Below are 25331 nucleotides of genomic sequence, written 5' to 3' on the forward strand. Positions count from 1 at the left end.
GGAGCTATTTGAAATTGTGTGTATCTCATTATGGAAGGTCTATAACCGATATTGTTTCTCTGTTGCAGTAAGCAGGCCTTGGTGTACAACTGCGTAGGGTGTGGCTCTTTCCACATTCAGAGGATGGGCAAGATGATTCAGAATGGCAAAAAGTAGGTGACTCTTGCTTAAGTTTGTATTCCAATGACAGTAAAGTATCCAGTGTATAATGGCTAGGGGCTAGATGATAGTGGGATTGGTAGAGAGGTACTGTTAGTGGTTGGCATGGATACGTGCAGTACAATTCAATGCTGCAGGATTCCTTACTAATGGTGCTGGGACACTCAGCTTAGCCAACCAACAGATCCCAAAGCATTGTTTTAAAGAGCAGCACTGCGAGTTTTCTCTGGAGTCCAAGGGCCAGTATTAATTTCTCGTCCTGGTGTTTGTGGTATGGACCGTTGCGAAAGCTTGCCCCTGTGCAGGTATGCAGCCACATTTCCTGCATTATAACTTCAGAAACACTTCGTCAAGCGATTGGAATGCATCGCGGTTGCAGAGGCTGCTGTGGAAATGTGAGCTCATTTATTCCGGGGGATTTTTAACAGTGTGGCAGAACAGAGGGATCTTGGTGTCTGTGTTCCTAGAGTCCCCAAAGTTGCCACACAAGTTAATAGGGTTGCTAAGAAGGCATATGGTGTATTGGCCTTTATTAGTCAGCTAAGTTCTCTGTGCAGCTCTAATAAAACCCTGTTTAGCCTACACTTGGAATATTGTGTTCAGTTCTGGTTGCATCATAGGAAGGATGTGGAAGATTTAAGGGAGGGTGCAGGGAATCACTGGACTGCTGCCTGGATTAGAGAGCCTTTCTTATCAGGATAGGTTAAGCGAACTAGGGCTTTTCTCTTTGGAGTGAAGGAGGATGAGAGGTGACTTGATATGGGTGTAGAAGATGAAAAGACCCATTGGTGAATGAAAATTCAGACCTTTTCTCAGGGTAGAAATAGGTAATATGAGAGGACATAATTTTAAGGTAATTGGAGGGAGGTATAGGCTGGCTGTCGGAAGTTTTTTTTACTCTTGGAACATGCTGCTAGGGATGGTGAAAGAGGCAGATGCATTAGGGACATTTAAGAAACTATTAGATAGGCATACGGATGAAAAAATGGAGGGTTATGTGAGAGGCAAGGGTTTGCTTGATCTTGGAGTAGGTTAAAGGGTCAGCACAACATGATGGGCCGAGGAGTTTGTACTGTGCTGCATTGCTCTGTGTTCTTACTGGAGGAGTCAAAACTAGACTTCTTTTGGAAATTGGGGAGCAGGGACACTGAGAAGCTTTGAGGCAACAGATTTCAGTTACTGAAAATATGCTGTGTAAAATGTAATGAAATAACTTCGTCCAAGAAGCATGATGTGTAATTGTTTGTGTTTCATTATGAGTTAGAAGGATGTGTTTGAATGACCTTTGAGCTCTGGTGTATCAGTTAGCACGTTCAGTGAACTACTGTTGAAGTGCCGTCTTTTTATTTTTCACGTTAAAGAAAGACCTTGCTGCTTCAGGTAACAATATTAGTTCTCCTTGATGTACCGGACAATATTTGTCCTTTGATAATCATGAAGAGAAACAGGCTATCCTGTTATTATTACACTACAATGTGGGATCTTCCTGATGAAGAATCTCCACACAAAACATTGATTTGTTCAGTCCTCTCCATGTATGCTGCCTGACCTTCTGAGTTCCGCTGCAGCATTTTGTGTGTGTTGCACTGGATCTTGCTTTGTGGACCTTGATTGCTGCCTGCTGTGTTTCAAAAACCTTTGGGCTCCAACATACTTTAGGATGGATTTGTTGTAAAATGCTGTACAGAAGTGGATTTGGAATAACTGAGGATCTCCTGTTTTTCAGTTACAAGTACTCAGCAAGTTCTGGCCCACCAGTAGGAGGAGAGTGTGAGTACTGCAGCCAGAGGCACCAGGTAAGGGAATTCCTTCCTTTGTTGGAATGTATTGTGCAAGGTCCGTAAGTGTGATAGGGTTGAGTTCAGGTCTGTGCCAAAGCAGATATCATCAGCCATTAAGATGTGAATGGAATTAGCTGAGGAAATAGGACAGGAGATATATAAAGAAGGAGCAGGGAACTCTTTGAAGGATTTGTTTCAATATTCTGCTCGAACTTCAGGAAAGAACTGGGGAAAATGAAGTCTGGGCAGTTCTGATGTTCAAAGTAAATTCACAGATTCATTTGCCATCAAGTTATACAACTCTGAAATTCTTCAATTCTGCCTGCCGGTAGACATGAAACCAAGAACAAAAAGAAAGGCAGTACAATCATCAACCCCAAAATCCCATCTCCCCACAAAAAAAACAAGAACAGAAAAGGCACATTAACCCTCCCCTCCTGCACAAAAACCAGCAAAAAAATTTATTATCAAAGAACGTATGTGTCACCATACACTATCTCAAGATTTATTTTCTTGTAGGCATTCACAGGAAAATTAGGAAATACAATAGAATTTATGAAGAGCTATAAATAAAAAATACTTACTATGCAAACAATAAAGTATAGTAAATAAGGAATACTGAGTTATAGAGCCCTTGAAAGTGAGTCGATGGGTTGCGGAGTCAGTTCCGTATTGAGGTGAATGAAGTTATCCACACTGGTTCACGAGCCTGCTGGTTGCAGAGTAGTAACTGTGGTGGTGTGGGACTTAATGCTCCTGTACCTCCTGCCCAGTGATAGTAGCAAGAATAGTGTTGATGTGGATACATTGCAGTCCCTGGAAGAACTTTGACTCATTTTTCAATTAATGATTTGTAAACTGGTTAAAGCAATCTTAGATTAATGTTTTGTGATGCATAAACACTGATCTTGTTTTCTGCAACTGGTGTTTATACTTTCCGAAACTCCTGAAAAGATGAATCCAATTCCTGTCAAATTTTACAAGAACTTGTGTCCCTGTAGTCTGTGCAGTCATTCTAATCCAGTGTGTCCAGTGAATCCTGAGTAATAGGGGTAGTTTGGATTGTTGGAATCTGATGGGAGTGAGATAGGGTTACAACCCAACTGGTTAGTTACACCAGCTTTAGGATGATGGAAGGACCACTACACCTCGTTAGCTGGTCTTTGGTGGTCTAGTGCCTAAGAAGTCTAGAGATTCTTGACTTTAAACTCTTATGTGAATCACTACTTACGTGGTTTCAGCTTTTCCAATTAGATGCTTCCTCACTATGCTAGCATGCACTTGTTAGTGTGTGTATAGATAATTTTGTGGACAGGATTTTATATGGAAATCCCTACTCTGTCCTTAATATTGAGAGAAAAGATGGCAGATTCTGGAATCTGGAGCAGGATAGGGCTGCTGGAAAAAGTTAGTGGGTCAGACAGCATCTGTGGAGTCAGAGATAGATCCCAAAGCAGGGTCTTGACCCGAAGCCTCGATTATCTCTCTCTGCCACCACAGATATTGCCTAATCCTACAGCAGTCTGTGTTTTGTCTTTAATATGTCTGGTATTATCCATGAAGTTACTGGCCTGAGTAAGGAGGGATCTGAGTTGGGATAGTACAAAGTGCATAGGTGGTTGTTGAACTGAAAATGTAAAGAGAGCAACCTGCCTAAAGATGTGCGTTCTCCGGGAATGTTGTAATGTGAACCAGTCACCAGAAAGACACCAAATCTAGTGAATACAGAAGTGTTTTATTCAACAAAGACGAGCAGTAGGCAACATATTGAGACCCTCTTGGACAAAGAGGCCTCCCGACCCAATATTATATGACATTTTTACATGCTAAAGATCAAAGATAACAGCAGGACAATTCTACGGTTACAAAGTATCTACAGTGCTTCCTTTGAATTACATATAGTTTTCATACATCTCCTTCTTTGCACCCACATTCCAGACACCAAAATGAGTGTTAATCAGCATCGTCTGGTTTGCAATCAACTCTGGTTTACAGCTCCAGGAAATCAATCTGCAATTCACATTCATTCTGAAGGATGGCTGCTGTTGAACTTAACATTTATTATATATCCTAGCTCCAGAATGCATGCCAACAACCAGGAAAAGACTTTCTCTTGTGCTTTAGTGTCTCCTTTCTGGTTCCAGCTTGGTGGTCCAGTCTGGGCTGAGCAGATTCACGACCAGGATTTCATCAAGAAGGTCCTTGAGTCGGTGGAACAAAGCCCACAGCGGTTCAAGACTTCAGACAGGATATTGGGCATGCTGAGCATGATCACAGAGGTGAGGCGGCTTGTTTTTGTTCAAGTACAAGAGATTCTACAGATGCCGGAAGTCCAGAGTCATACACACAAAGTGCTGGAGCTACTCAGCAGGTCAACCAGCATCTATGGAGGAGAATAAACAGTTGATGTTTTGGGCTGAGACCCTTCATCAGGATTGGAGAGTGTCGTGGTTTCTTGTGCCCCAGAAATGACCAAGAGACGCAGAAGATTCTTCAAGAAGGGTTAAACTTTAATTTGCAAATCAAAGCTGAGACAGTCATTGAGCTAGTTGCTGATCGCCCACCAATCCCCGGACACAGCATTGTTTATATTAATCTCCTGGTCCAGTTTCACAAGTACCACATGTATGTCCCATTGACTTAATCATGTTCTAATCTACATCTCTTAGCTGCCTTGTAGCGGTGTGCTACATGCAGCGCTAAAATTACGACATGGAGTCATGGAGTCGGTAACTGCAGTTGAAGGAAAAAACTTTATTCGAAATGCTCAGCCTCACTTTTAAGCCTCCCTCAACCTGCCCCCCCCCCCCCCCAGCTCTGTGCTCGCAAACCCCCGTAGGCTATCTAATTGTGAGCTGGCTCGGATGTGCCAGGAAATGGGTCGCCACAGCCTCTCATTAACACACCATTGTCTTCTACATTCTTAACATTCCATTCTCCTACTAAGTTCGGTACGTGCATAGCAAATAGCAAACTCAGAACTGAGCAAAATAATAGCAAACTCAGAACTGACCAATGTTCTAATCTACATCTCTTTAGCTACCTCTCATTAACACACCATTGTCTTCTGCATTTTTAGGATACATGCATAGAAAATAGTAGTCCTAGGATTATGTGACTTAATTATGTTCTAATCTATATCTCTTTAGTTACTTCTCATTAACACACTATTGTCTTCTACATTCTTAAGATTTCATTCTCCTACTAAATTGGGTACATGAATAGCAAATAGCAAGTTTCAAAACTGACTTCATAGTTTTGGTTACACAGCAAAATTAATGGTTTTATACTCCAATAAGAGGAAGGGAGAAGAAGGTGGGAGAGGGCAAGGAGTACAAGTTGGCTTGTGGTAGGTGAGACCAGTTGAGGGGGAAGGTGGGTGGGTTGAGAGGAGGAGTGGGGGGATGAAGTGGAAGCTGGGGCTGGATAGGTGGAAAAAGTTGAGGTCTGGAAAGAAGGAATCTTGAGAGGAGTGGACAGTGGAGATGGGAGAAAGAGGAGGAGGAAAGGAACCAGGTGGGCAGCTCAGGGGAAGAGAAGGGGTGAGAAGGTAATTAGAATGGGGAAAGGAAAAAGTGAGAAGGAGGGATGGGGAGAAATCACTGGAAGTTAAAGAAATCAATGTTCATGCTATTAGGGCGGAGGCTACACAGATAAAGTATGAGGTGTTGCTTTCCTACCTGAGAATCTCTCTCTTTTGACATAAGCAAATGCAACAGCCATTTAGACAGCTAAGAAATGCTTCGCTATGTAGATAGTCATAAAGCATGGAAACAAGCCCTTTGGTCCAATTGGTCCATGGCAACACCCCTCTTCCTCTAATCCTCACTTTAGCTTTTTACCTTATCTCACAGGCCTATTGCTTCACCCTGGGTCTCTTCCTCCCCCTCCCCCCACCCACCTTTCCTTTCTTTCATGGCCCACTCCTCTCCTATCAGGTTCTTTCTTCTCCAGCCCTTTACCTTTCCCACATACTCAGCCCTACCTTTCCCACCTAAGCTTTCCTATCATCTTCCAGCAAGCCGACATACCCTACCTCTTCTCCCACCCCCCCCCCCCCATCACCTTTCTATTCTATTCTTGCCCAAACCTTTCCAGTCCAGAAGAAGGTTCTCGGCCTGAAACATCAACTGTTTATTCATTTCCTAGATGCTGTCTGACCTCCTGATTTCTTCCAGCATTTTGTGACTTCTAGGGTGGCATGTAGTGTAGCAGTTAGCACCATGCTTGATAGCACCAGTGACCTGGGTTCAATTCCCACCACTGCCAGTAAAGAGTTTCTATGTTTTCCCCGTGACCACATGGGTTTCCCCCCAGGTGTTCCACTTCTCCCCCACAATCCAAAGACATGGTTTGTTGGTTAATTGGTCGTTGTAAATTGTCCTGTGATTATGCTCAGATTAACCGGGGGTTTTCTGAGCAGTGCAGTTCGAAAGGCTGCAAGGGTCTGGTCTGTGCTTCTCTCAATAAATAAGATAAAAATAAATAAATGGTCCAAAGAGAGCAAAATAGTCAGGTAATGTTCATGAGGTCATAGAGCGTTCAGACAGCATACCGATATGACAGCATGGGAGATCCACAGTTTGGAGTTCAATTCTGTCGTTATTCTGTAAGGAGTTTATATGTTGTCCCCGTGGGCTTTCTCCGGGTGCTCCGGTTTCCTTCCACAGTCCTGCGTTGTACCAGGTAGGTTACTTGCTCATTGTAAATTGTCCCGTGATTAGATGTGGGTTAACTGTTTTGTTGAGGGTTGCTGGGGTGGTGTGCTTCGAGGGGCCACAAGAGCCTACTCTATTGCTAAATAAAAATAAAATCATCTGACAGTGGAGGGGAATAGCTGTTCCTGTTCCTATGGAGATGCAAGGAGTTTTCATGGCAAATCATTGTGGTGTTTACTTGAAATTATTTTCTCTTTTGCCAGGAGTTACAAGATTGCCCGCTATACCACACAATGGACCATCTGAGCAGTGTTATCCACTGTAATACCCCATCTCTTCTGCAGATGAGGTAAGCCTTGCTCCATTCCTTCTGAGAATGCGTTACAAAGTGTCATGAGATCAATAGTTATAGGGCACTTCAAACCAGATACAGACACTCTGGCCCAGCGAGTCCATACCAACTGTGGTGCTCATCCAGCTATTCAATTAATTGTGTTCATCCCATCTCCCACTAAACCCAGTCCCTGTGTGTACCCATTTGTCCATCTCCCACTAAACCCTGTCCCTGTATGTACCCATTTGTCCCATATCCACTAAACCCCACCCTGTATGTACCCATTTGTCCCATATCCACTAAACCCCACCCTTGATGTACCCACTAAACCCCACCCTGTATGTACATGGTTCTGAAATGATACTGTTGTACCTACCTCAATTATTTGAGATGAAACAGAACGATTTAAACAGTAACCAATGAACAGAATCCCTTATTCAACAAAAACTATGAAAATTATTGTATAAAACATCCTGTATCTTACAGGACTTTTAAGTTGCAGATGCCAGAAGGTTATTATTCTAAAATGTTAATGCTGTTTCTCTTCTCTTAATGATGTGGGCTGAGCTGCTAAGTATTCTCCCTTATCAGAATCAGGTTTAATATCACAGGCAAATGTCCTGAAATTTGTTAACTTTGCAGTGGCAGTACAGTGCAATACATGGTAGGGAAAAATTGGATTATAGCAAGTGTATACAGTATTAAATAAGTAGTGCAAAAACAGAAATTAAAAATATAGAGGCGGTGTTCCTGGGTTCAATGCCCATTCAAAAATTGGATGGCAGAGGGGAAGAAACTGTTCCTGAATTATTGACTGTGTGCCTTCAGGCTCCTGTACCTCCTCCCTGATGGTAGCAATGAGAAGAGGGCATGTCTTGGGTGATGGGGTGTCCTTAATGATGGGTGCTATCTTTTTGAGGCTTCACTCCTTGAAGATATCTTGGTTATTACAGAAGCTAGTGTCCATGATGGACCTGACTGAATTTACAACTTTCTGCAACATATTCCGATCCTGTGTGGTAGCACCTTTTTTCTCCCCCCCCCCACCCCGATTCCAGACGATAATGCAGCCCATCAGAATGCATCTCCACGGTACATCTGTGGAAATTTCCAAGTGTTTTTGGTGACGTATCAAATTTCCTCAAACTCCTAATGAAATATAATGTCGTGTCTTCTTTGTAGCTGCATCAATATGTTGGGTCCAGATTAGATCCTCGGAAATATTGACACCCAGGAATTTGAAATTACTCGCTTTCCACTTCTGATATCTCTACGAGAACTGATGTGTGTTCCCTCGTGTCACCCTTTCTGAAGTCCACAGTCAATTCTATGGTCCTACGGATGGGGAGTGCAAAGTTGTTGCTGTGGCACCACTCGACCAGCCAATAAATCTCACTTGTTTGCGCCCTCTCCTCACCATCTGAAATTCCACCAACAATATTTTGGCATCTGTTTCTTAACAATTCTTTCCATTATTTGTGTGGATTGAAAGCTACATTCATTGAGCAGTGAGTTCTCTGGAGCCCACTTCAAGAGTAAGAGGGCTGATGTTTTCCTCTAGGAATTGCTGTCAGTGATGAGCCCTTTTATCCCAGGGGTGCATACAGAAGCAAGTATCAGTCACTGCTAGGAAACTGTCAGAGCAGAGAAAGACCCTCTCTGGAGTGCCCAAGACTTAGAGCAAGGTGCTGTCTACAGTCAAATGCTGTAAACTAGCACGTTCAAAGATGGGACTAGTTGCTAAAAGACCTGCTGAAGCTGGCTGCAGCCACTGCAAGAACACAGAAGCATTGCATGCTAACACCTTGTACCTAATACAAGGGTTTGTATGAAAACTGAGGATGTGCTCCCACTTAACAAGATCTTATTATCTTGGTTGTGAAAGTGTTGATTATATTTTCTGTATTACATTTCCAGTTTAGAGATAAAGTACACTCAGTGGCCACTTATTAGGTCCAGGAATGGAACTTAGTCTGGCCTTCTGCTGTTGCAGCCCTTCCACTTCAAGCTTCAATGGGTTGTGTACTTAGAGATGCTGTTCTACACACCAGTGTTGTAACGTGTGGTTATTTGACTTGCTGTTGCCTTCATGTCAGCTTGAACCAGTTTGGCCGTTCTCCTCTGAACTCTCTTATTAACAAATTGTCTTCACCCACAGATCTGATGTGTACTGGATTTTTTTTTGTGTGTTTTTTTTGCACTCTTCTCTGTAAACTGAGACTGTTGTGCATGAAAATCCCAGGAGATCAGCAATTTCTGAGATACTCAAACCATCCCATCTGGCACCAGCAATCATTCCACGGTCAAAGTCACTTAGACTGCATTTCTTCCCATTCTGATGAATGATCTGAACAACAACTGAACCTCTACGTGCTTTTGTGCACTGAGTTGCTGGTATGAATTTGCTGATTAGATACGTGCATTAACAAGCAGGTGTACCTAATAAAGAGCCAGGGTATATAATTCCAGCAATTTGTATATATCCAGTCACTATTTGATCACATTTGGTGGTCACCTAACACAGATGCAGGCCCTTCAGCCCAACAAGTCAATGCATGCCATTAAGATTATTAGCATAATCTTGTTTCATTTGCTTCACATTTCTAGCAGCACCGTCCTCCACAATTCTACTACTCATCTGCAAGCTAGGGGAAACTGCTGATTAACCTCCCAACTTGTGCACTTTCAAGAGGAAAGCAGACACCCCCAAGGGAAACCTCTGCGGTCACGGGGAGAACCTGTAAACTCCACACAGTTAGCACCGGAGGTCAGAATTGAGCCCAAGTTGCTGGAGTTGAGGTAACTGCATTTGCCATCTCCTGAACAGCACAAACAGCAGATGCATCACCTGAACTGTAATTAAGCTATCGTAGGCAACACATTTTTTTCCTCATTCTTGACTTCCAAAGAACCTTTGTATCACATAAGCAGTAGGATCTAACAGAACAAACTTAATTTCCACTACATCACAATTTTACATTCTGATCTTCAAAGTCTGGGACATCAAAACTCAGAGGTGAGTGCCACACGATCGTTCACAACACTGATAGCCAACACTGTCAAGGGTAGATACAGAGCAAAGGATTTTTCATTCTGGTACACTCAGTCTTTTAAAAAGTATGTGTTACTCAATCAATTTCCACAGTGGCCCTCCTGCCCTTTCCAAAATGCAAGTTAGTACTAATGTTAAATAATAATTTTACCAATGTACACAGAAGTTGACTAATTCTTTGCCAGCAGTAAATGACTCAAATTTTCACTGCATTCTTGTAGTTTCCACCTCAGATTCATAGAGTCAAGAGCATAATGTGGCAGATTTTCTAAAGCCAGTTCTTTTAGGGTAGTTGGCTGTTCTGCAGTAATGATTGGCACACTGGCTGGGCTGGTCCTTAAGTGGAGTGGCTGGCATCAGATGCTCTGTACGCCATACAACAATGAACTCCCACAAGTTGCACCTTTGTACAACGAGCATTTGCCATTTCCTGGATAACACAAATAGCAGATGCATCACCTGAACTGTAATTAAACTATTGTAAGCAACAAGCTTTTTGCCTCATTCTCGATTTCCAAAGAATCTTTGTATCGCATAAGCAGTAGGATCTAACAGAACAAACTTAATTTCCACTCCCGTCACTGATAGTCCCTTTGATCTCTTCAACCCTTTCCTCTCTGCTGTCTTCTCACTTCTGCAGTTCTTATGAAGGGGTGTCAAACTGAAACATTAACTTTGTTCTTTGTTCTACACCTGCTGAGCATATCCATCATTTTCTGTTATTTCAGATTTCCAGTATTTTCAATCTTTCCTGTCTTCAAGCTGACAAGTGCCTCTTGTAATGTTGGAACTTGAAGTGGATGGTGTACAGCAGCAGAAGTTCACAGGCAGTGATCAGTGGCCACTTTATTAGGTACGGGAGGCACCACGTTGAGCTGAAGTAATTTTAATCTCTTTTCCTCTCTTTCCCCACACCCCTAACTCCATAGGTCAGCCTTGCTTCACGCTGGTTATCGGGTATCGCTCTCGCACGCTTGTAAAAATGCAGTTAAAACTGATGCACCGCATTCAGTGATCTGGGATATCATGAGGAGCTGGGTAAGAGGCAAATATGTCAGATTCATGTGGGCTCTGGCACCGAATGCATTAAAATGACGAAGTGTCTTGAGATGCTTATCACCGAATTTTGAGGCAAGTGTGGATAGTAGGATAATGCTGACTCTTACTCTGATGCAGGCAAAGATCCACCCAGTGAAGCGTGAGAAACTATCTGAGACCAGTCCTGCCTTCCGGATCCTCAGCAAAGAGCCTGTGTGAGTTGGTTTCAATTTATTTTTATATCACCGGTCCTGTGGTATTGGATGTGCTGCAGTTCATAGTCATAGAATAACACAGCATTGAAACAGGTTCTTTCGTCCAACTTGGCCAGGCTGACCAAGGTGTCCGTCTAATTTTGACCCATTAGCCCACATGTGGCCCATGTTCCTCTACAATTTTACAATCCATATGTTTAACAAAAAGCCTTTTAAATGCTGCTTCAACTACTTTCTCTGGCAGCTCGTTCTAATACATCCCATGCTCTGGTTCCAATAAAATTTTACCCCTCTAAATCTATGTCCTCAGTCTTTGTTCCCTTTCTCTGTTCTGACTGGTGTATGGGTTTGTTCCCTCTCCCTCTCTCTGTTCTGATTGGTGTATAGGTTCGTTCCCTCTCCCTGTTCTGATTGGTGTGTGGGTTTGCTACATTAGTGCAAAGCACTTTGGCTTCTGGATCACAAACTTGGCAAGTGCCGTCAATGCTTAGGAACGTAGGAATGTTCACACTGAAGGAGCGAATAGGAAATGACTCTGATTTAATTTATTTTACTCACTTTTCGGAAGCTACGTACCTCTGGTTTTGAGATTCTGCTTCCCCGTGACTTGGTCTTGCCTCCAAATTGGGATTAACGGTTGTAACTGAGGACAGTGAACCTAAAGACAGAGGAAAAATGGATCAGCCACAATGAAATAAGAGCAGGCTCAATGGGCCAAACAGCTTAATTCTGTTCCTATATCTTATGGTCTTGGAGAATGAAAATGCAGCTTCAGAATAACCAGGAATTGTCTTGTTCAGCTGCTCTTTCAAGCTAGTGTGTGGGGGAGGGGTGTCACTTTAAGGAAATTGGAGGAAAGTATAGGAGGGATGTCAGGGGAAAATTATTTTTATGTAAGAGTGGTGAGTGAGTGGGATGCCCTGCCAGGGGTGGTAGTATAGGCAGGTACATGAGGGCTATTTAGTGAAACTCTTAGATACATGGAGGGTTCTATATGATGGGATGGTTACATTGATCTTGAAATAGTTAAAAGGTCAAAGGTTCAGTTTAATATCAGAATGTACACAGATTACAACCTGCAGTTCTTACTCTTCATAAACATCCACAAAACAAGAAAAAAAACCCTAAATGACAGAAAAATGTTAGTTCCACCTTCCCCCCCCATGCACAAGCAACAGCAAAAGTATCAACCCTCGCAACCCCCCCCCCCCATGTGCTGCAGCAAAAGCATTCACCCCCCTCCACCCACCGTGTAAGCAATAGCAAAGCCCCCAGTCTCCATGGTCTGGAGTCGGTACAGCATTGAGGACCAAAGGGCCTGTACTGTACCAAACTGTTCTTGTGTTCCAACCAAGCAGATGGAATTTCTTTCAGACTGCTGCATTTTTCAGTTGTGCTTGAACCTCTGGAGCCTAAATCCTTCAGAAGACTCCTATTGAGTTTGTAGCAGATTAAGCTGCTCCTATCCAGACTGGTTTTTCCATCCACCGTGTGTCTTTGTGTCAGTCTGCAGGCTTGCTTCGACATCCGGGAAGATGCCAATCCAAAATCTAGGAAACGAGGGCTGAAACGTTTCCAGGAAAATCCAGAAGCCAACTGGGGGCCCAAGGCCAGGGCCAAGGCCGGGTAAGGTTGGTGGAGTCTCATAACACAGGTGGTGGGGAAAGGAGGCAGTGGAGGGGAGGGCTCGGTCAGCTACAAGGTTAGAAGGGAAATTTTATCTGCTCTGCCTCAATCCAGCAACCACCAGTGTCACCCCTGCTGGCATATCACACTCGGTTGAATATGATTGTGGTAGATGAATGACTATTGAAAGGCTGGGATAGTGTGGATGTGGAGAGGATGTTCCAAGTAGTGGGAGTCTAGGACCAGAGGGCACAGACTCCGAGCAGGAGGATTTCTCATTAGAATGGAGATGAGCATGAATTGCTTTATCCTGAGGGTGGTGGTTCTTAAGATTTTATTGCCACAGACAGTTGTGAAGGCCAAATCATTGGGTATATTTAAATCAGAGGGTGATAGATTATTAAGGGTAATCTGGTTGTGTGGAGTAGGCAGGAGAATGGGATTGGGAGAGATAATAAATCAGCCATGATGGAATGGTGGAGCAGACTTGATGGGCCAAATGACCCAAATAACCTGAACCCTAACACCAACTGCTCCTAAGTCTTATGGTGAATGTAGGAAGATGTATGTTTGCATATGGTGGTTTTGGAGATTGTAACTTAAGTTTGTCAAATGACGTAAAGTTGGGTGGCGTATCTGGTGATTTGAATTTAATCTGGACAAGGGCAGGGTAATTTTTCTTGGAAAGTTATATGGAGGCAGGACATACAGTAAATGATGGGTGCTTGGGAATATTGATGAACAGGAAGTCATGGGGGGCTTAAAACTATTGTTCCTTGAAAGTGACAGCGTAGGGTGATTAACAAACAGGACTTCATAGGTCAGGGCACATGATACAAAAGTGTTCCACTTCACAAAGCACTGTTCAGACTGAACCTGGAGTACTGTTTGCATTTTTGGTCACCACTCTATAGGTTCTTTGGAGGGTGCAGAAGAGATTCCTGGAATGGAGGATTTTCGTTATGGGGAGAGGTTAAATAGGCCAGGCATGTTTTCCAAGGAGCAAAGCAGGCTGAGCGGTGTCGTGTTAGAGATGTCTACGATGTAAGCGCACCCATAGGATAGATGGTCTTTCTTTTTCCTTGTGGAAGGAGTATCAAAAACAAGAGGGCATAGATTTAAGAGGAGAAGTTTTAAAGAGAATCTGCAGGGTGTTTTTTTGTTTACACGGAATGCCTAGAATGTTCTGCAAGAGGAGGTGATGGAATTAGATACAATTTAAGAGGCATTTAGACAGGTTCTTAAATAAGTGAAGCATAGAAGATAACAGTCCTAATGTGGATTAGTGAAAATGGACTAAAAGGTTGGATTGCACATGATGGGCTGAATGGCCTTTCTGTGTTGTATGATTGACTTTGTGAATTTTTTGCTGTCAACTCAATGAAGCAAGTCTATCACATCAGACAGCCCTACCTTCTCATGCCCTCTCTCCCCTGCCCTTGTGCTGAAAGAACTGCAGTGTTCATTAATGTACTAACAGGGGAAGTGTTGTTTCCATCTCTTGGTCTTCGCTGTTTTCAAAGAGAAGGATTCAGAGGTTGATCAGCTCCCAGGGCTGCATTGTTTTTTCTTTACCCCCTTGCATCAGAGTGAGCAAAAACAGGTTTAGTAGACTGCTTAATGTCATTGCCTGCACTACCCCTCCAGTGCCGTGGACCCTAATACACCAGAGACCACAGGTGCTGTAAACAGCAACACACAAAACGCTGTAGCAATTTAGTGTTCAGGCAACATCTATGGAGGGAAATGGACAATCAACAGGCCAAAAGAAGGGCCTTGACTTGAAACATTGGCAGTTTATTTCTCTCCACAGATGCCTGACCCACTGAGTTCCTCCAGGGTTTAGTGTGTTACTCTACTAAACAAAAATAAGGAATTTTGATGAGGTGGCTCCTCAAACCCACCAGCTAAATACGAGTATCCTGCTGATTATGGATCCATAAGTACAACTGCAACCTCAACTCCCATTCCTTTCTGTCTTCAGCACTCTCCTCTCTCCACCAACTCTGCTCTAGTGAGCAAGTTCTGGAGCTTCTGCGTCACAGTGAGCCAATGTGTAAGGCTAAAATTTACCATGCTAAAATTTGATCATGGGTGTAACAGCAGCTTGCTTTTAGACTGCAGAACAGGATGGTGTGCTCACGGGTTGGTACCTTGTGTCTTCCAGGGGAGGAGTCCATCCCTGTCTAGAAGAGAAAAGGAAACGGCTACAGAATAAACGGAAACAGCGGAATGAGGATCTGGAGCATGGGAAGCAAGTCCCCTGCAAGAAGTTCAGAGAGGTAGGAGCGCTAAAGTGGCAGAGTAACTAACGGTTAGCACGGTTGCTTTACAGGGTCCGATTCCTGCCGCTGTCTGTGACCGCGTGGGTTGCCACCAGGTGTTCCAGTTTCCTCCCACATTCCAAAGACGTGGTTAGGGCAACTGAGTTGTGGGCATCTTACATTGGCACCAGAAGTGCAGTGACGCAGCACAATCTGTGCTGATCAGATTTGACACAAAATGATGCATTTCACTTTCTTTCAATACACACGACAAATAAAGTTACTCTATAACTCTACTGGGTGTTTTTTTACAGACCACCCAATAGTAACATGGACATAGAGGAGCAGATAGGGAGACAGATTCCGGAAAGGAGTATGAATACTAGGGTTGTTGTGGTGGGAGATTTTAATTTCCCAAATATTGATTGGGAGATCCTAGAGTGAGGGGTTTAGATGGGGTAGAGTTTGTTAAGTGTTTTCAGGAAGGTTTCTTGACACTATGTAGATAAAGCCTATAAGAAGAGAGGCTGTACTTGATCTGGTATTGGAAAATGAACCTGGTCAGGTGTCAGGTCTCTCAGTGGGAGAGCATTTTGGAGATGGTCATCACAATTCTATCTCCTTTACCATTGTGTTTGAGAGAGATAGGAACAAACAAGTTAGGGAAATGTTTAATTGGAGTACAGGGAATTATGAGGCTATTAGGCAAGAACTTGGAAGCATAAATTGGAAACAGATGTTCTCAGGGAAACATACAGAAGAAATGTGGCAAATGTTCGGGCGATATTTGCGTGAGGTTCTGAGTAGATACGTTCCAATGAGACGGGGAAAGGATGGTAGGGTACAGGAACCGTGGTGTACAAAGACTGCTGTAAATCTAGTCAAGAAGAAAAGAAGAGCTTACGAAAGGTTCAAAAAACTAAGTAATGATAGGAATCTAGATTATAAGTCTAGCAGGAAGGAGCTTAAGGATGAAATTAGGAGAGCCAGAAGGGGCCATGAGAAGGCCTTGGTGGACAGGATTAAGGAAAATCCCAATGCATTCTGCAAGTATGTGAAGAACAAGAGGATAAGACATGGGAGAATAGAATAGGACCAATCAAATGTGACAGTGGTGAAGTGTGTATGGAACCAGAGGAAATAACAGGTACTTAATGAATATTTTGCTTCAGTATTCACTACGGAAAAGGATCTTGGCGATTGTGGGGATGACTTACAGCAGACTGAAAAGCTTGAGCATGTTAGATATTAAGGAAGGAGGTTGTGCTGGAGCTTTTGGAAAGCATCAAGTTGGATAAGTCGCCGGGACCGGATGAGATGTACCCCAGGCTACTGTGGGAGGCGAGGGAGGAGATTGCAGAGCCTCTGGCAATGATCTTTGCATCATCAATGAGGTTGGGAGAGGTTCTGGAGGATTGGAGGGTTGCAGATGTTGTTCCCTTACTCAAAAAAGGTGTGGGGTAGCCCAGGAAATTATAAGCTAGTGAATCTTGCTTCAGTGGTTGGTAAGTTGATGGAGAAGATCCTGAGAGGCAGGATTTATGAACATTTGGAGAGGCATAATATGATTAGGAATAGTCAGTATGGCTTTGTGAAAGGCAGGTCGTGCCTTATGAGCCTGATAGAATTTTTTGAGGATGTGACTAAGCACATTGATGAAGGAAGAGCAGTAGATGTAGTGGATAGTCAGAGGCTTTCCCCTGGGCTGAAATGGCTAGCACGAGAGGGCTTAGTTTTAAGGTGGTTGGAAGTAGGTACAGAGGAGATGTCAGGGATGAGTTATTTCACTCAGTGGTGAGTGCGTGGAATGGGCTGCCAGTGGCGGTGGTGGAGGCGAAAATGATGGGGTCTTTTAAGATTCTCCTGGATGGCTTCATGGAGCTCAGAAAAAGAGGGCAATGGGTAAAGCCTAGGTAGTTCTAAGGTAGGGTCATGTTCGGCACAGCTGTGTAGAAGGGCCTGTATTGTGCCTTTTGCATTAATATGATGGTTTTCTATGTTTCTATCTTGTGAAGGTTCTGTGAACCAGCCTCGTTCAAGGCTCTACTGTAGGGGACTCACAGTAGGCATTTATGTTGTGTCAAGTCAAGTACGCAGGTGACTAATCTCTACACTCCAAAGCATTTTGTGTGCCTGCATTGACTATTCATTATCTTGACTTTTAGAAACCCAGGGTCAAGGTTTTTTCCGTTAGTCTGTGTAACACTGATTTTGAAATAAACTCAGTAATCACTTTATTAGGTACTCCTGTACACCTGTTTGTTAATGTAATTATCTAATCAGCCAATCATGTGGCAGCAACTCAGTACATGCAGACATGGTCAAGAGGTTCAATTGTTGTTCCAACTAAACATCAGGATGGGGAAGAAATGTGATCCAAGTGACAGTGGAGTGATTGCTGGTGCCAGAGAGGGTGGTTTGAGCATGCTCATCCCCTGGGATTTTCATGTGCCACACAGAAACAATACTTCCAATGAGCAGTAGTTCTGCAGGCAAAAACATTAATGAGCGAGTCATAGGAGAATGACTGGACCGGTTCAAGAAGACAAAATGATGACAAGTCCAGTAGTGGCTGGGCTACAGCATTCGAAGACCAGGACATCCACTTAGTGGCTACTTTATTAGGTACAAGAGGTACCTAGTAAAAATGACTACTGAATGTATAATAGGAATGGCACCAGGATGAAGGACTTCTGTTACAAGAAGTGAATGGAGAGGATTCCTTTGATCAGGAATGAAGTAAGTGTTTAACTGAGTGCTTCAAGATTATTAGTTGTTTATAGGGAGAAGTGTAAATAGGAAGAAGATGCTCCCTTAATAGATGATCTAACCAACAACTGAACCTCTTGAGCTCGTCTGCATGCTTTTATGCATTGAGTTGTTTCCATGTGATTGGCTGATTAGATATTTGCATTAATAAGCGGGTGTACAGGAGGTACCTAATAAAGTGGCCACTGAGTGTGTAAAATTGCCATTACCGAGCCTAGGTCCTGGAAATCTCCATCCAGTGAATTGGAGTGACAGTTCAAGATGGAAGCACCTGTCACATTCTTGAGAGCCACAGTAGTAGCCTTACTATTGTTGCCCACCCCGAGGATGTAAAGTGGAGACTGCTTCACATGCCGGTGTTATTTGGGAGTCAGGACTTCCTCTACTTGGATACATTTCTATAGTATCCCAAAGAGGTGTGGAGCTACTTACCACCCAGTGAAATGGTACTCCTCCATACCGGGCTCCAGTGGAACCACCTTGTGCTGTTTATGTGTAACTGGCCAGTCAGTTAGGCTCATATTGTTTAAGCATTGCTTCAGTAATCAGGGTGTGGTTAATTTTCCATCTCAACAGGTGGATTTAACACGTCATTACGGTAACATTTTAATGTGAAATCATTTGTACTATACCAGCATGACATTATGGGTATTTTATGGGTATAATTTATTATTATGGGCTACAGCATTTATTATGGGTATAATTATTTGGCTGATCTTTCCCCTCCTACCCACAGGGTATCTGCACATATGGACAGGAATGTTGTTACTCACATCAGCAGAAGAGCGAGGCAGTGGAGAATATTCCAAGTCAAAGTTCTCCGAAGATTGAGACAGTGGAGAACACGTTGAGTGAAAGCTCTCCGATCTCATCCTAAGATGTACTGTTGTCATTTATCACGACGACTGACTCTGTACTGTAAGTGGTGCAGAGTCTGTAAATGGAATGTAAAGTTCAAGATTCTACGTGTAATGCTTCAATTTTATTTTTAATTAAACTGCATTTTTTAAATAAATTCATAGTTGGGGTGTAACAAATCTGCCTATACTAACAAGCATTGTCTGAGGTGTAGGAAATGTGTCCCACCACTAACAAACCGATCAAAGTCATGCCTCAGATATAACGTACAACTTGTTATGCCTACTGTTGTTTAGGGCAACAATGAACATCCTGCATCTACCTGGCCTTGACCGCTCAAATGTAGTTGGATTCTTCATTGCTGTTCCACAGCATTTTACTCTACAAGTCAGGGTCATTAGCCCTGAGCTGAACCCCCAGATGTGGAGGACCAGTGGGCCATGGCACAACCTCAAAATAGAGGGATATCCAGTTAGAATGGAGATGTAGAGGAATTTCTTCCACCAGAGAGCAGTGAATTAGTGGAATTAAATGACAGAGGTAGCAGTGGAGGCCAGGTCATTGGGTGTATTTAATGCACCGGTTGACAGGCTCTTGATTACCCAAGGGCGTGAAAGGTTACGGGAGAGTGCAGGAGAATAGAGTTGAGATGAAAATGGATCTGCCGTGAATAAATAGCGGAGCAGACTTGATAGGCCAAATGGCCTAATTGTGCTCCTATTGTCCTTAGGGCACGCTACCGCCTAGACACAAGACTAATATCGCCAAGAAAGCTGTTGATCAAACTCGTCATTGAAGTCATCATCAACTCCACCCAGCCACAGTAAACCTTTCCCCTCTATAAATGAACTTGCTTAGGTGGAGGCTAGAACATGTGTGTGCGTGTGTGTAAGGGGAAAAGAAATACTTGCACTGTTTTGTGTTGACCTGAGGTTTATTTCATTAGTTTTGTTTAAAAACAAGGTACAAATTAACTTTTGTCAAATGCTCCCAAATTTATTGGTTACCCCCACCCCCCCCCCCATTCCATCTAATTTTTCTCCCAGCCACTTAGTCCTGTAAGTGTCAATCATCTGGTAGACAGAGCTTCCTCTTCTCCACTTTCCATAGATATCCTTTGTAGGGCACAAGAACCACACTTTGAACATTAGTTAAGTAGAGGCACAGTTTCACCTACTAATACTGGTGTTTCTACGCTTTGGCATCCTCTCCTTGCATTAATATCCACGTGAAACAATACTTTGACTAAATCTTTCTTCACTGGGGATACAAATGGGAGTTTCTGTATAAAAGTGATCATCAAAGTAAGAATTTAAAAAGCTATTGCACATTATCCCAGTTTGGGTGGGGCTGATAAAGGAGGATAAACAACTCAGAGAATGTATAGCTCGGGTGTGTTGTTCTGTTCCTTGGCACCATGCGTTGCCAAGATCACAAACAACTCAGCCCAGAAGAGAAGATTAATGGTTTATCTGGCAATCAGCCACAAATGTGTCCTGACGAAAGGTCTCGGCCTGAAACGTCGACTGCGCTTCTCCCTATAGATGCTGCCTGGCCTGCTGTGTTCCACCAGCATTTTGTGTGTGTTGTTGTTTTAAGGATTGGGGGAGGAAGGAACCACTTGATATAGTAAAGGGTTTGAACGGATGAACTTAACCAAGGCACCTTTTGGAAAAGAAAATATATTTCACACTTAGAATGTTTGCTTAGCCTGACTTAACCTGCCCCAAAAGGAGGGAAGAACATGGGTCGATGGAAATGGATCTAAAATATCAGCTGTGATTGTTATTTTTCCTCATTTTTCCCACTGTAATCGAGTGTAGGAGCTAGTTGAAAAGGGCAAGCCTTTACCCAGCCAAGATTAAAAGGCCCTATGTGGATTGGATTAGGAATGTTCTGGGTCTGTTGACTGTTCTGGCTCATTGTAGTTTTCTCGGTGCTGGGTGGCCAAAGCCTGTGTGGTTAGCCCTGTCGAATGCGAATGTGAAAAGTACGTATTTCCATTGGATGAAGAGTCACATTGTGTGCCGAGATACTGCGGTGTCTGGAGAATGAGTTGGAGCCTTCCATCTCTGAAAAAGAACATAATGTCAGAAATAGTACAGACAGTGTGGAGCAAGAATCACTTTGGTTTGGGCTGCTGGTTGGTTATTTCCGGTCACAATCCCACTGAATTCTTGACCAGCCTCCCAGATTCAACCATTCCTTCCTGAGATTAACCAAAACTCTGCTCTAGTCAATTTGGTCATTCACTCCTGTGCTACGTTCCTGGTGGTGACAGCTATTTTGCTTTCATACCCAAGCTGTTTCCAATCATTTCCTAAACTTTTCTGACCCTTCAATTCTTCTACGATATCTAACCCTGACTCTCAAGGAAGTCCAAATTTAACGGTTGCACTACAGGTGGCCATGTCTTCAGCTGCTATTGTCCCTAAGCTCTGAAATTCTTCCCTTCTCTTTCTTCAAGGCCCTGCTGAAAAAGTGAAGTCAATTCTCCTCATCCCATTTGCCCGGGTGTCCTAGTCATCTGATGTTACTGTAGTGAGCCACCTTGAATTGCTTCACAAAGTTAAAAGATGCTGTATTTATATAGAAACAATTGAAAGTTTCCCCAAACAAGCTCCTGTCTCCAATCAGTCAGAATAGTTGGATAATCCTTAACCATATTCTCCTAGATTTCTTTAATTCCAGGAACCTCCGACAACCTGTGGGGAGTTTGGGGGGGGTGGGTGGTGGGGGGGGAAACGATACCAGTGAACAGACACCTTATATTCAACCTGATGCCATGAATATCAACTTCTCCTTTCGATTTCAAAAAAAATTAGCCCCACTACTCTTCACTCTGACCTTTCACCTCTTCTCACCAGCCTGTTACTTCCCCTGGGTTCCCCCCCCCCCTCCCTTTCTCCTATGGTCCACACTCCTCTCCTATCAGATTCCTTCTTATCCTGCCCTTGACCTTCCCCACAAAACTATCACCTTCCAGCTAGGCTCTTCTCTTCCTCCCTCCCCCCCACCCCCCCCCCTTCTCAGGCCTGAAGAGGATCTTGGCCCGAAACATCAGTTCTTTATTCATTTCTACAGATGCTGCCCAACTTGTTTAGTGTGTTGATCAGTGCACATGGCGGACCCCGAGAAGTTTCTTTAGAACTCACCAATGTTGCCATTCTTTCATCCAACTGTGAATTTAAATTCCAGTATTACAGGAAGGTGCAGCCCTCCTCTGCATCAGTCCCCACCCCCCCTTCCATGATCCCCATTGCCCAGTGACGATGGAGTATTTGGGGATAATGCAGAAACATATTCTGTGGATGGTGGGAACAAAACTGACAGCAGAACATGGAGCTGTCTTACAAAATACCAAGGATTCTCAGCATGTCAACCAGCAGATACGGAAAGAAATAGTTAACATTTTAACTTAAAAACACTTCATCGGCCATTGTCGGAGTGGACTGAAGCAGAGTGGGACGGCTTTGACTCAACAGGCTTCGGAGAGAACAGGCAGAGACGAAGTCTGAACGGGGCACGACTGTGCAAGCGCATGAAAGTCGGCCCGTGAGGCAGCGGGAGAATTTAAAAAACGAGCAGAGGCTGAGGACGAGCTTCACTCCAGGTGAGGTAAGGCTGGGTAACCTCCATTCATTAATTAAATTACTTTAGGAGTAGGTAATGGAGGCAGCAGTTAGGACAGTCGAGTGCTCCGTTTGCAGTATGTGGGAAGTCAGGGTGAGCACAGCTGTCCCTAATGACTACACCTGCAAAAGGTGCATCCAGCTGCAGCTCCTGACAAACCGTGTTAGGGAACTGGAGCTGGAGCTGGATGAACTTCGGACCATTTGGGAGGCAGAGGCAGAAATAGACAGGAGTTACAGGGAGATAGTCACCCCTAAGAGTCAGGAGCCAGGTAGCTGGGAGACTGTCAGGAGCCAGGTAGCTGGGAGACTGTCAGGAGAGGGAAGGGGATTAGACAGAATGAGCAGAGCATCTGTAGCCGTTCCCATCAATAATAAGTATACCGTTTTGGATACTGTTGGTGGGGACGACCTACCAGGGACAAGTTGCAGTGGTTGTGTCTCTGGAACCGAGACTGGACCCTCAGCTCAGAAGGGAAGGAGGGAAAAGAGAGCAGTAGTGAGAGGGGATTCAATAGGGGGACAGATAGGAGGTTCTGTGGAAGAACCCTGGGTTCTGTTGCCTCCCTGGTGCCAGGGTCTGCAATATTTCAGATCGAGTTCTCAGTATTCTCAAGAGGGAGGGTGAGCAGCCGGATGTTGTGGTCCATGTAGGGACCAATGACGTGGGTAGGAAGAGTGAGGAGGTCCTGAAAGGTGAGTTTGGGGAGCTAGGAATCAAGTTAAAGGACAGGACCTCCAGGATAGCAATCTCAGGATTGCTACCAATGCCATGTGCAGGCGGGTTTAGAAATAGTAAGATAGTGCAGAACAACACGTCACTGAAGACATGGTGCAGGAGGGAGGGCTTCAGATTTATAGATAATTGGGCAGTTTTCCAGGGAAGGCGGGATCTGTTGCGGCGGGACGGTTTACATCTGAACTGGAGGGGGACAAATATTCTTGCAGGTAGGTTTGCTAGAGAGGCTCCAGTGGATTTAAACTAGATATGAGGGGGGAGGGGAACCAGAGTGTAGGAACAGATGTATGGGAGAAGGAAGAAAAAGACAGTAAAGTTGTTTGCACCGTTAGGGATAAACAGAGAGGAAGAGGTGGAGAATTTCTTAAATTTATTTTAATGCTAGGAGCATTGTAAGAAAGGTGGATGAGCTTAGAGCATGGATTGATACCTGGAAATATGATGATGTAGCTATTAGTGAAACATGGTTGCAGGAGGGGTGTGATTGGCAACTAAATATTCCTGGATTTCGTTGCTTCAGGTGTGATAGAGTCGGAGGGACAAGAGGGGGAGGTGTTGCATTGCTTGTCAGAGAAAATATTAAAGCGGTGCTCTGGCAAGAAAGAAGGCTCGTCTAGGGGGCTATTTGGGTGAAACTGAGGAATGGGAAAGGTGTAGTAATACATATAGGGGAGTATTATAGACCACCTAAAGGGGAGCGAGAATTGGAGGAGCAAATTTGTAAGGAAATAGCAGATATTTGTAGTAAGCACAGGATTTTAATTTTCCACACATAGACTGGGAAGCCCATTCTGTAAAAGGGCTGGATGGTTTGGAGTTTGTAAAATGTGTGCAGGATAGTTTTTTGCAGCAATACATAGAGGTACCGACTAGAGAAGGGGCAGTTTTGGATCTCCTGTTAGGGAATGAGATAGGTCAGGTGACGGACGTATGTGTTGGGGAGCACTTTGGGTCCAGTGATTACTATGCCATTAGTTTCAATATAATTATGGAGAAGGATAGGACTGGACCCAGGGTTGAGATTTTTGATTGCAGAAAGGCTAACTTTGAGGAGATACGAAAGGATTTAGACAAAAGACAATAGGTGCAGAAGTAGACCATTCGGCCCTTCGAGCCTGCACCGCCATTTTGCGATCATGGCTGATCATCTACTATCAATACCCGGTTCCTGCCTTGTCCCCATATCCCTTGATTCCCCTATCCATAAGATACTTATCTAGCTCCTTCTTGAAAGCATCCAGAGAATTGGCCTCCACTGCCTTCCGAGGCAGTGCATTCCAGACCCCCACAACTTTCTGGGAGAAGAAGTTTTTCCTTAACTCTGTCCTAAATGACCTACCCCTTATTCTCAAACCATGCTCTCTGGTACTGGACTCTCCCAGCATCTGGAACATATTTCCTGCCTCTATCTTGTCCAATCTCTTAATAATCTTGTATGTTGCAATCAGATCCCCTCTCAATCTCCTTAATTCCAGCGTGTACAAGCCCAGTCTCTCTAACCTCTCTGCGTAAGACAGTCCTGACATCCCAGGAATTAACCTTGTGGATCTACACTGCACTTCCTCTGCAGCCAGGATGTCCTTCCTTAACCCTGGAGACCAAAACTCTACACAGTACTCCAGGTGTGGTCTCACCAGGGCCCTGTACAAATGCAAGAGGATTTCCTTGCTCTTGTGCTCAATTCCTTTTGTAATGAAGGCCAACATTCCATTAGCCTTCTTCACTGCCTGCTGAACTTAGAAGGAGTGGATTGGGACAATTTGTTTTATGGGAAGGATGTAATAGAGAAGTGGAGGTCATTTAAAGGTGAAATTTTGAGAGCACAGAATCTTTATGTTCCTGTTATGTTGAAAGGAAAGGTTAAAAGTTTGAGAGAGCCATGGTTTTCAAGGGATGTTGGAAACTTGGTTCGGAAAAAGAGAGTTTTACAATAAATATAGGCAGCATTGAGTAAATGAGATGCTCGAGGAATACAAAGAATGTTAAAAGAATCTTAAGAAATTAGAAAAGCTAAAAGAAGATGAGGTTGCTTTGGCAAATAAGGTGAAAATAAATGCAAAGGGTTTCTACAGGTATATTAATAGCAAAAGGATAGTGGGGGATAAAATTGGTCCCTTAGAGAATCAGAGTGGACAACTATGTGTGGAGCCAAAAGAAATGGGGGAGATTTTGAACAACTTTTTCGGTATTCACTAAGGAGAAGGAT

General features: G+C 43.7%; 3 protein-coding genes across 5 annotated transcripts in view; 1 reads left to right on the plus strand and 2 right to left on the minus strand.

Moving 5' to 3' along the window:
• LOC132406540 (nucleus accumbens-associated protein 1-like) overlaps positions 1 to 4078 on the minus strand; it is a 66009-nt gene extending 61931 nt beyond the window's left edge. For both annotated transcript variants that reach the window (XM_059992340.1, XM_059992341.1), the window contains exon 1: positions 2525 to 4078. The gene's annotated coding sequence lies outside the window, so the exon portion shown is untranslated. The remainder of the gene's footprint in view (positions 1 to 2524) is intronic.
• The window catches only part of trmt1 (tRNA methyltransferase 1), a 62309-nt gene extending 43398 nt beyond the window's left edge, over positions 1 to 18911 (plus strand). For both annotated transcript variants that reach the window (XM_059992338.1, XM_059992337.1), the window contains exons 9-17: positions 69 to 152; positions 1886 to 1955; positions 4085 to 4219; positions 6862 to 6947; positions 10914 to 11022; positions 11161 to 11237; positions 12744 to 12863; positions 15031 to 15145; positions 18633 to 18911. In XM_059992338.1, the coding sequence (XP_059848321.1) occupies positions 69 to 152; positions 1886 to 1955; positions 4085 to 4219; positions 6862 to 6947; positions 10914 to 11022; positions 11161 to 11237; positions 12744 to 12863; positions 15031 to 15145; positions 18633 to 18773 (937 nt within the window). In that variant the 3' untranslated portion in view covers positions 18774 to 18911. The remainder of the gene's footprint in view (positions 1 to 68; positions 153 to 1885; positions 1956 to 4084; positions 4220 to 6861; positions 6948 to 10913; positions 11023 to 11160; positions 11238 to 12743; positions 12864 to 15030; positions 15146 to 18632) is intronic.
• Positions 18912 to 19041: 130 nt separating this feature from the next.
• The window catches only part of man2b1 (mannosidase, alpha, class 2B, member 1), a 68998-nt gene continuing 62708 nt past the window's right edge, over positions 19042 to 25331 (minus strand). The window contains exon 24 of the mRNA XM_059992335.1: positions 19042 to 20826. Coding sequence (XP_059848318.1) covers positions 20717 to 20826 — 110 coding nt within the window. The 3' untranslated portion in view covers positions 19042 to 20716. The remainder of the gene's footprint in view (positions 20827 to 25331) is intronic.

This window comes from Hypanus sabinus, chromosome 16 (assembly GCF_030144855.1).
Source record: "Hypanus sabinus isolate sHypSab1 chromosome 16, sHypSab1.hap1, whole genome shotgun sequence".
Lineage (NCBI taxonomy): Eukaryota > Metazoa > Chordata > Chondrichthyes > Myliobatiformes > Dasyatidae > Hypanus > Hypanus sabinus.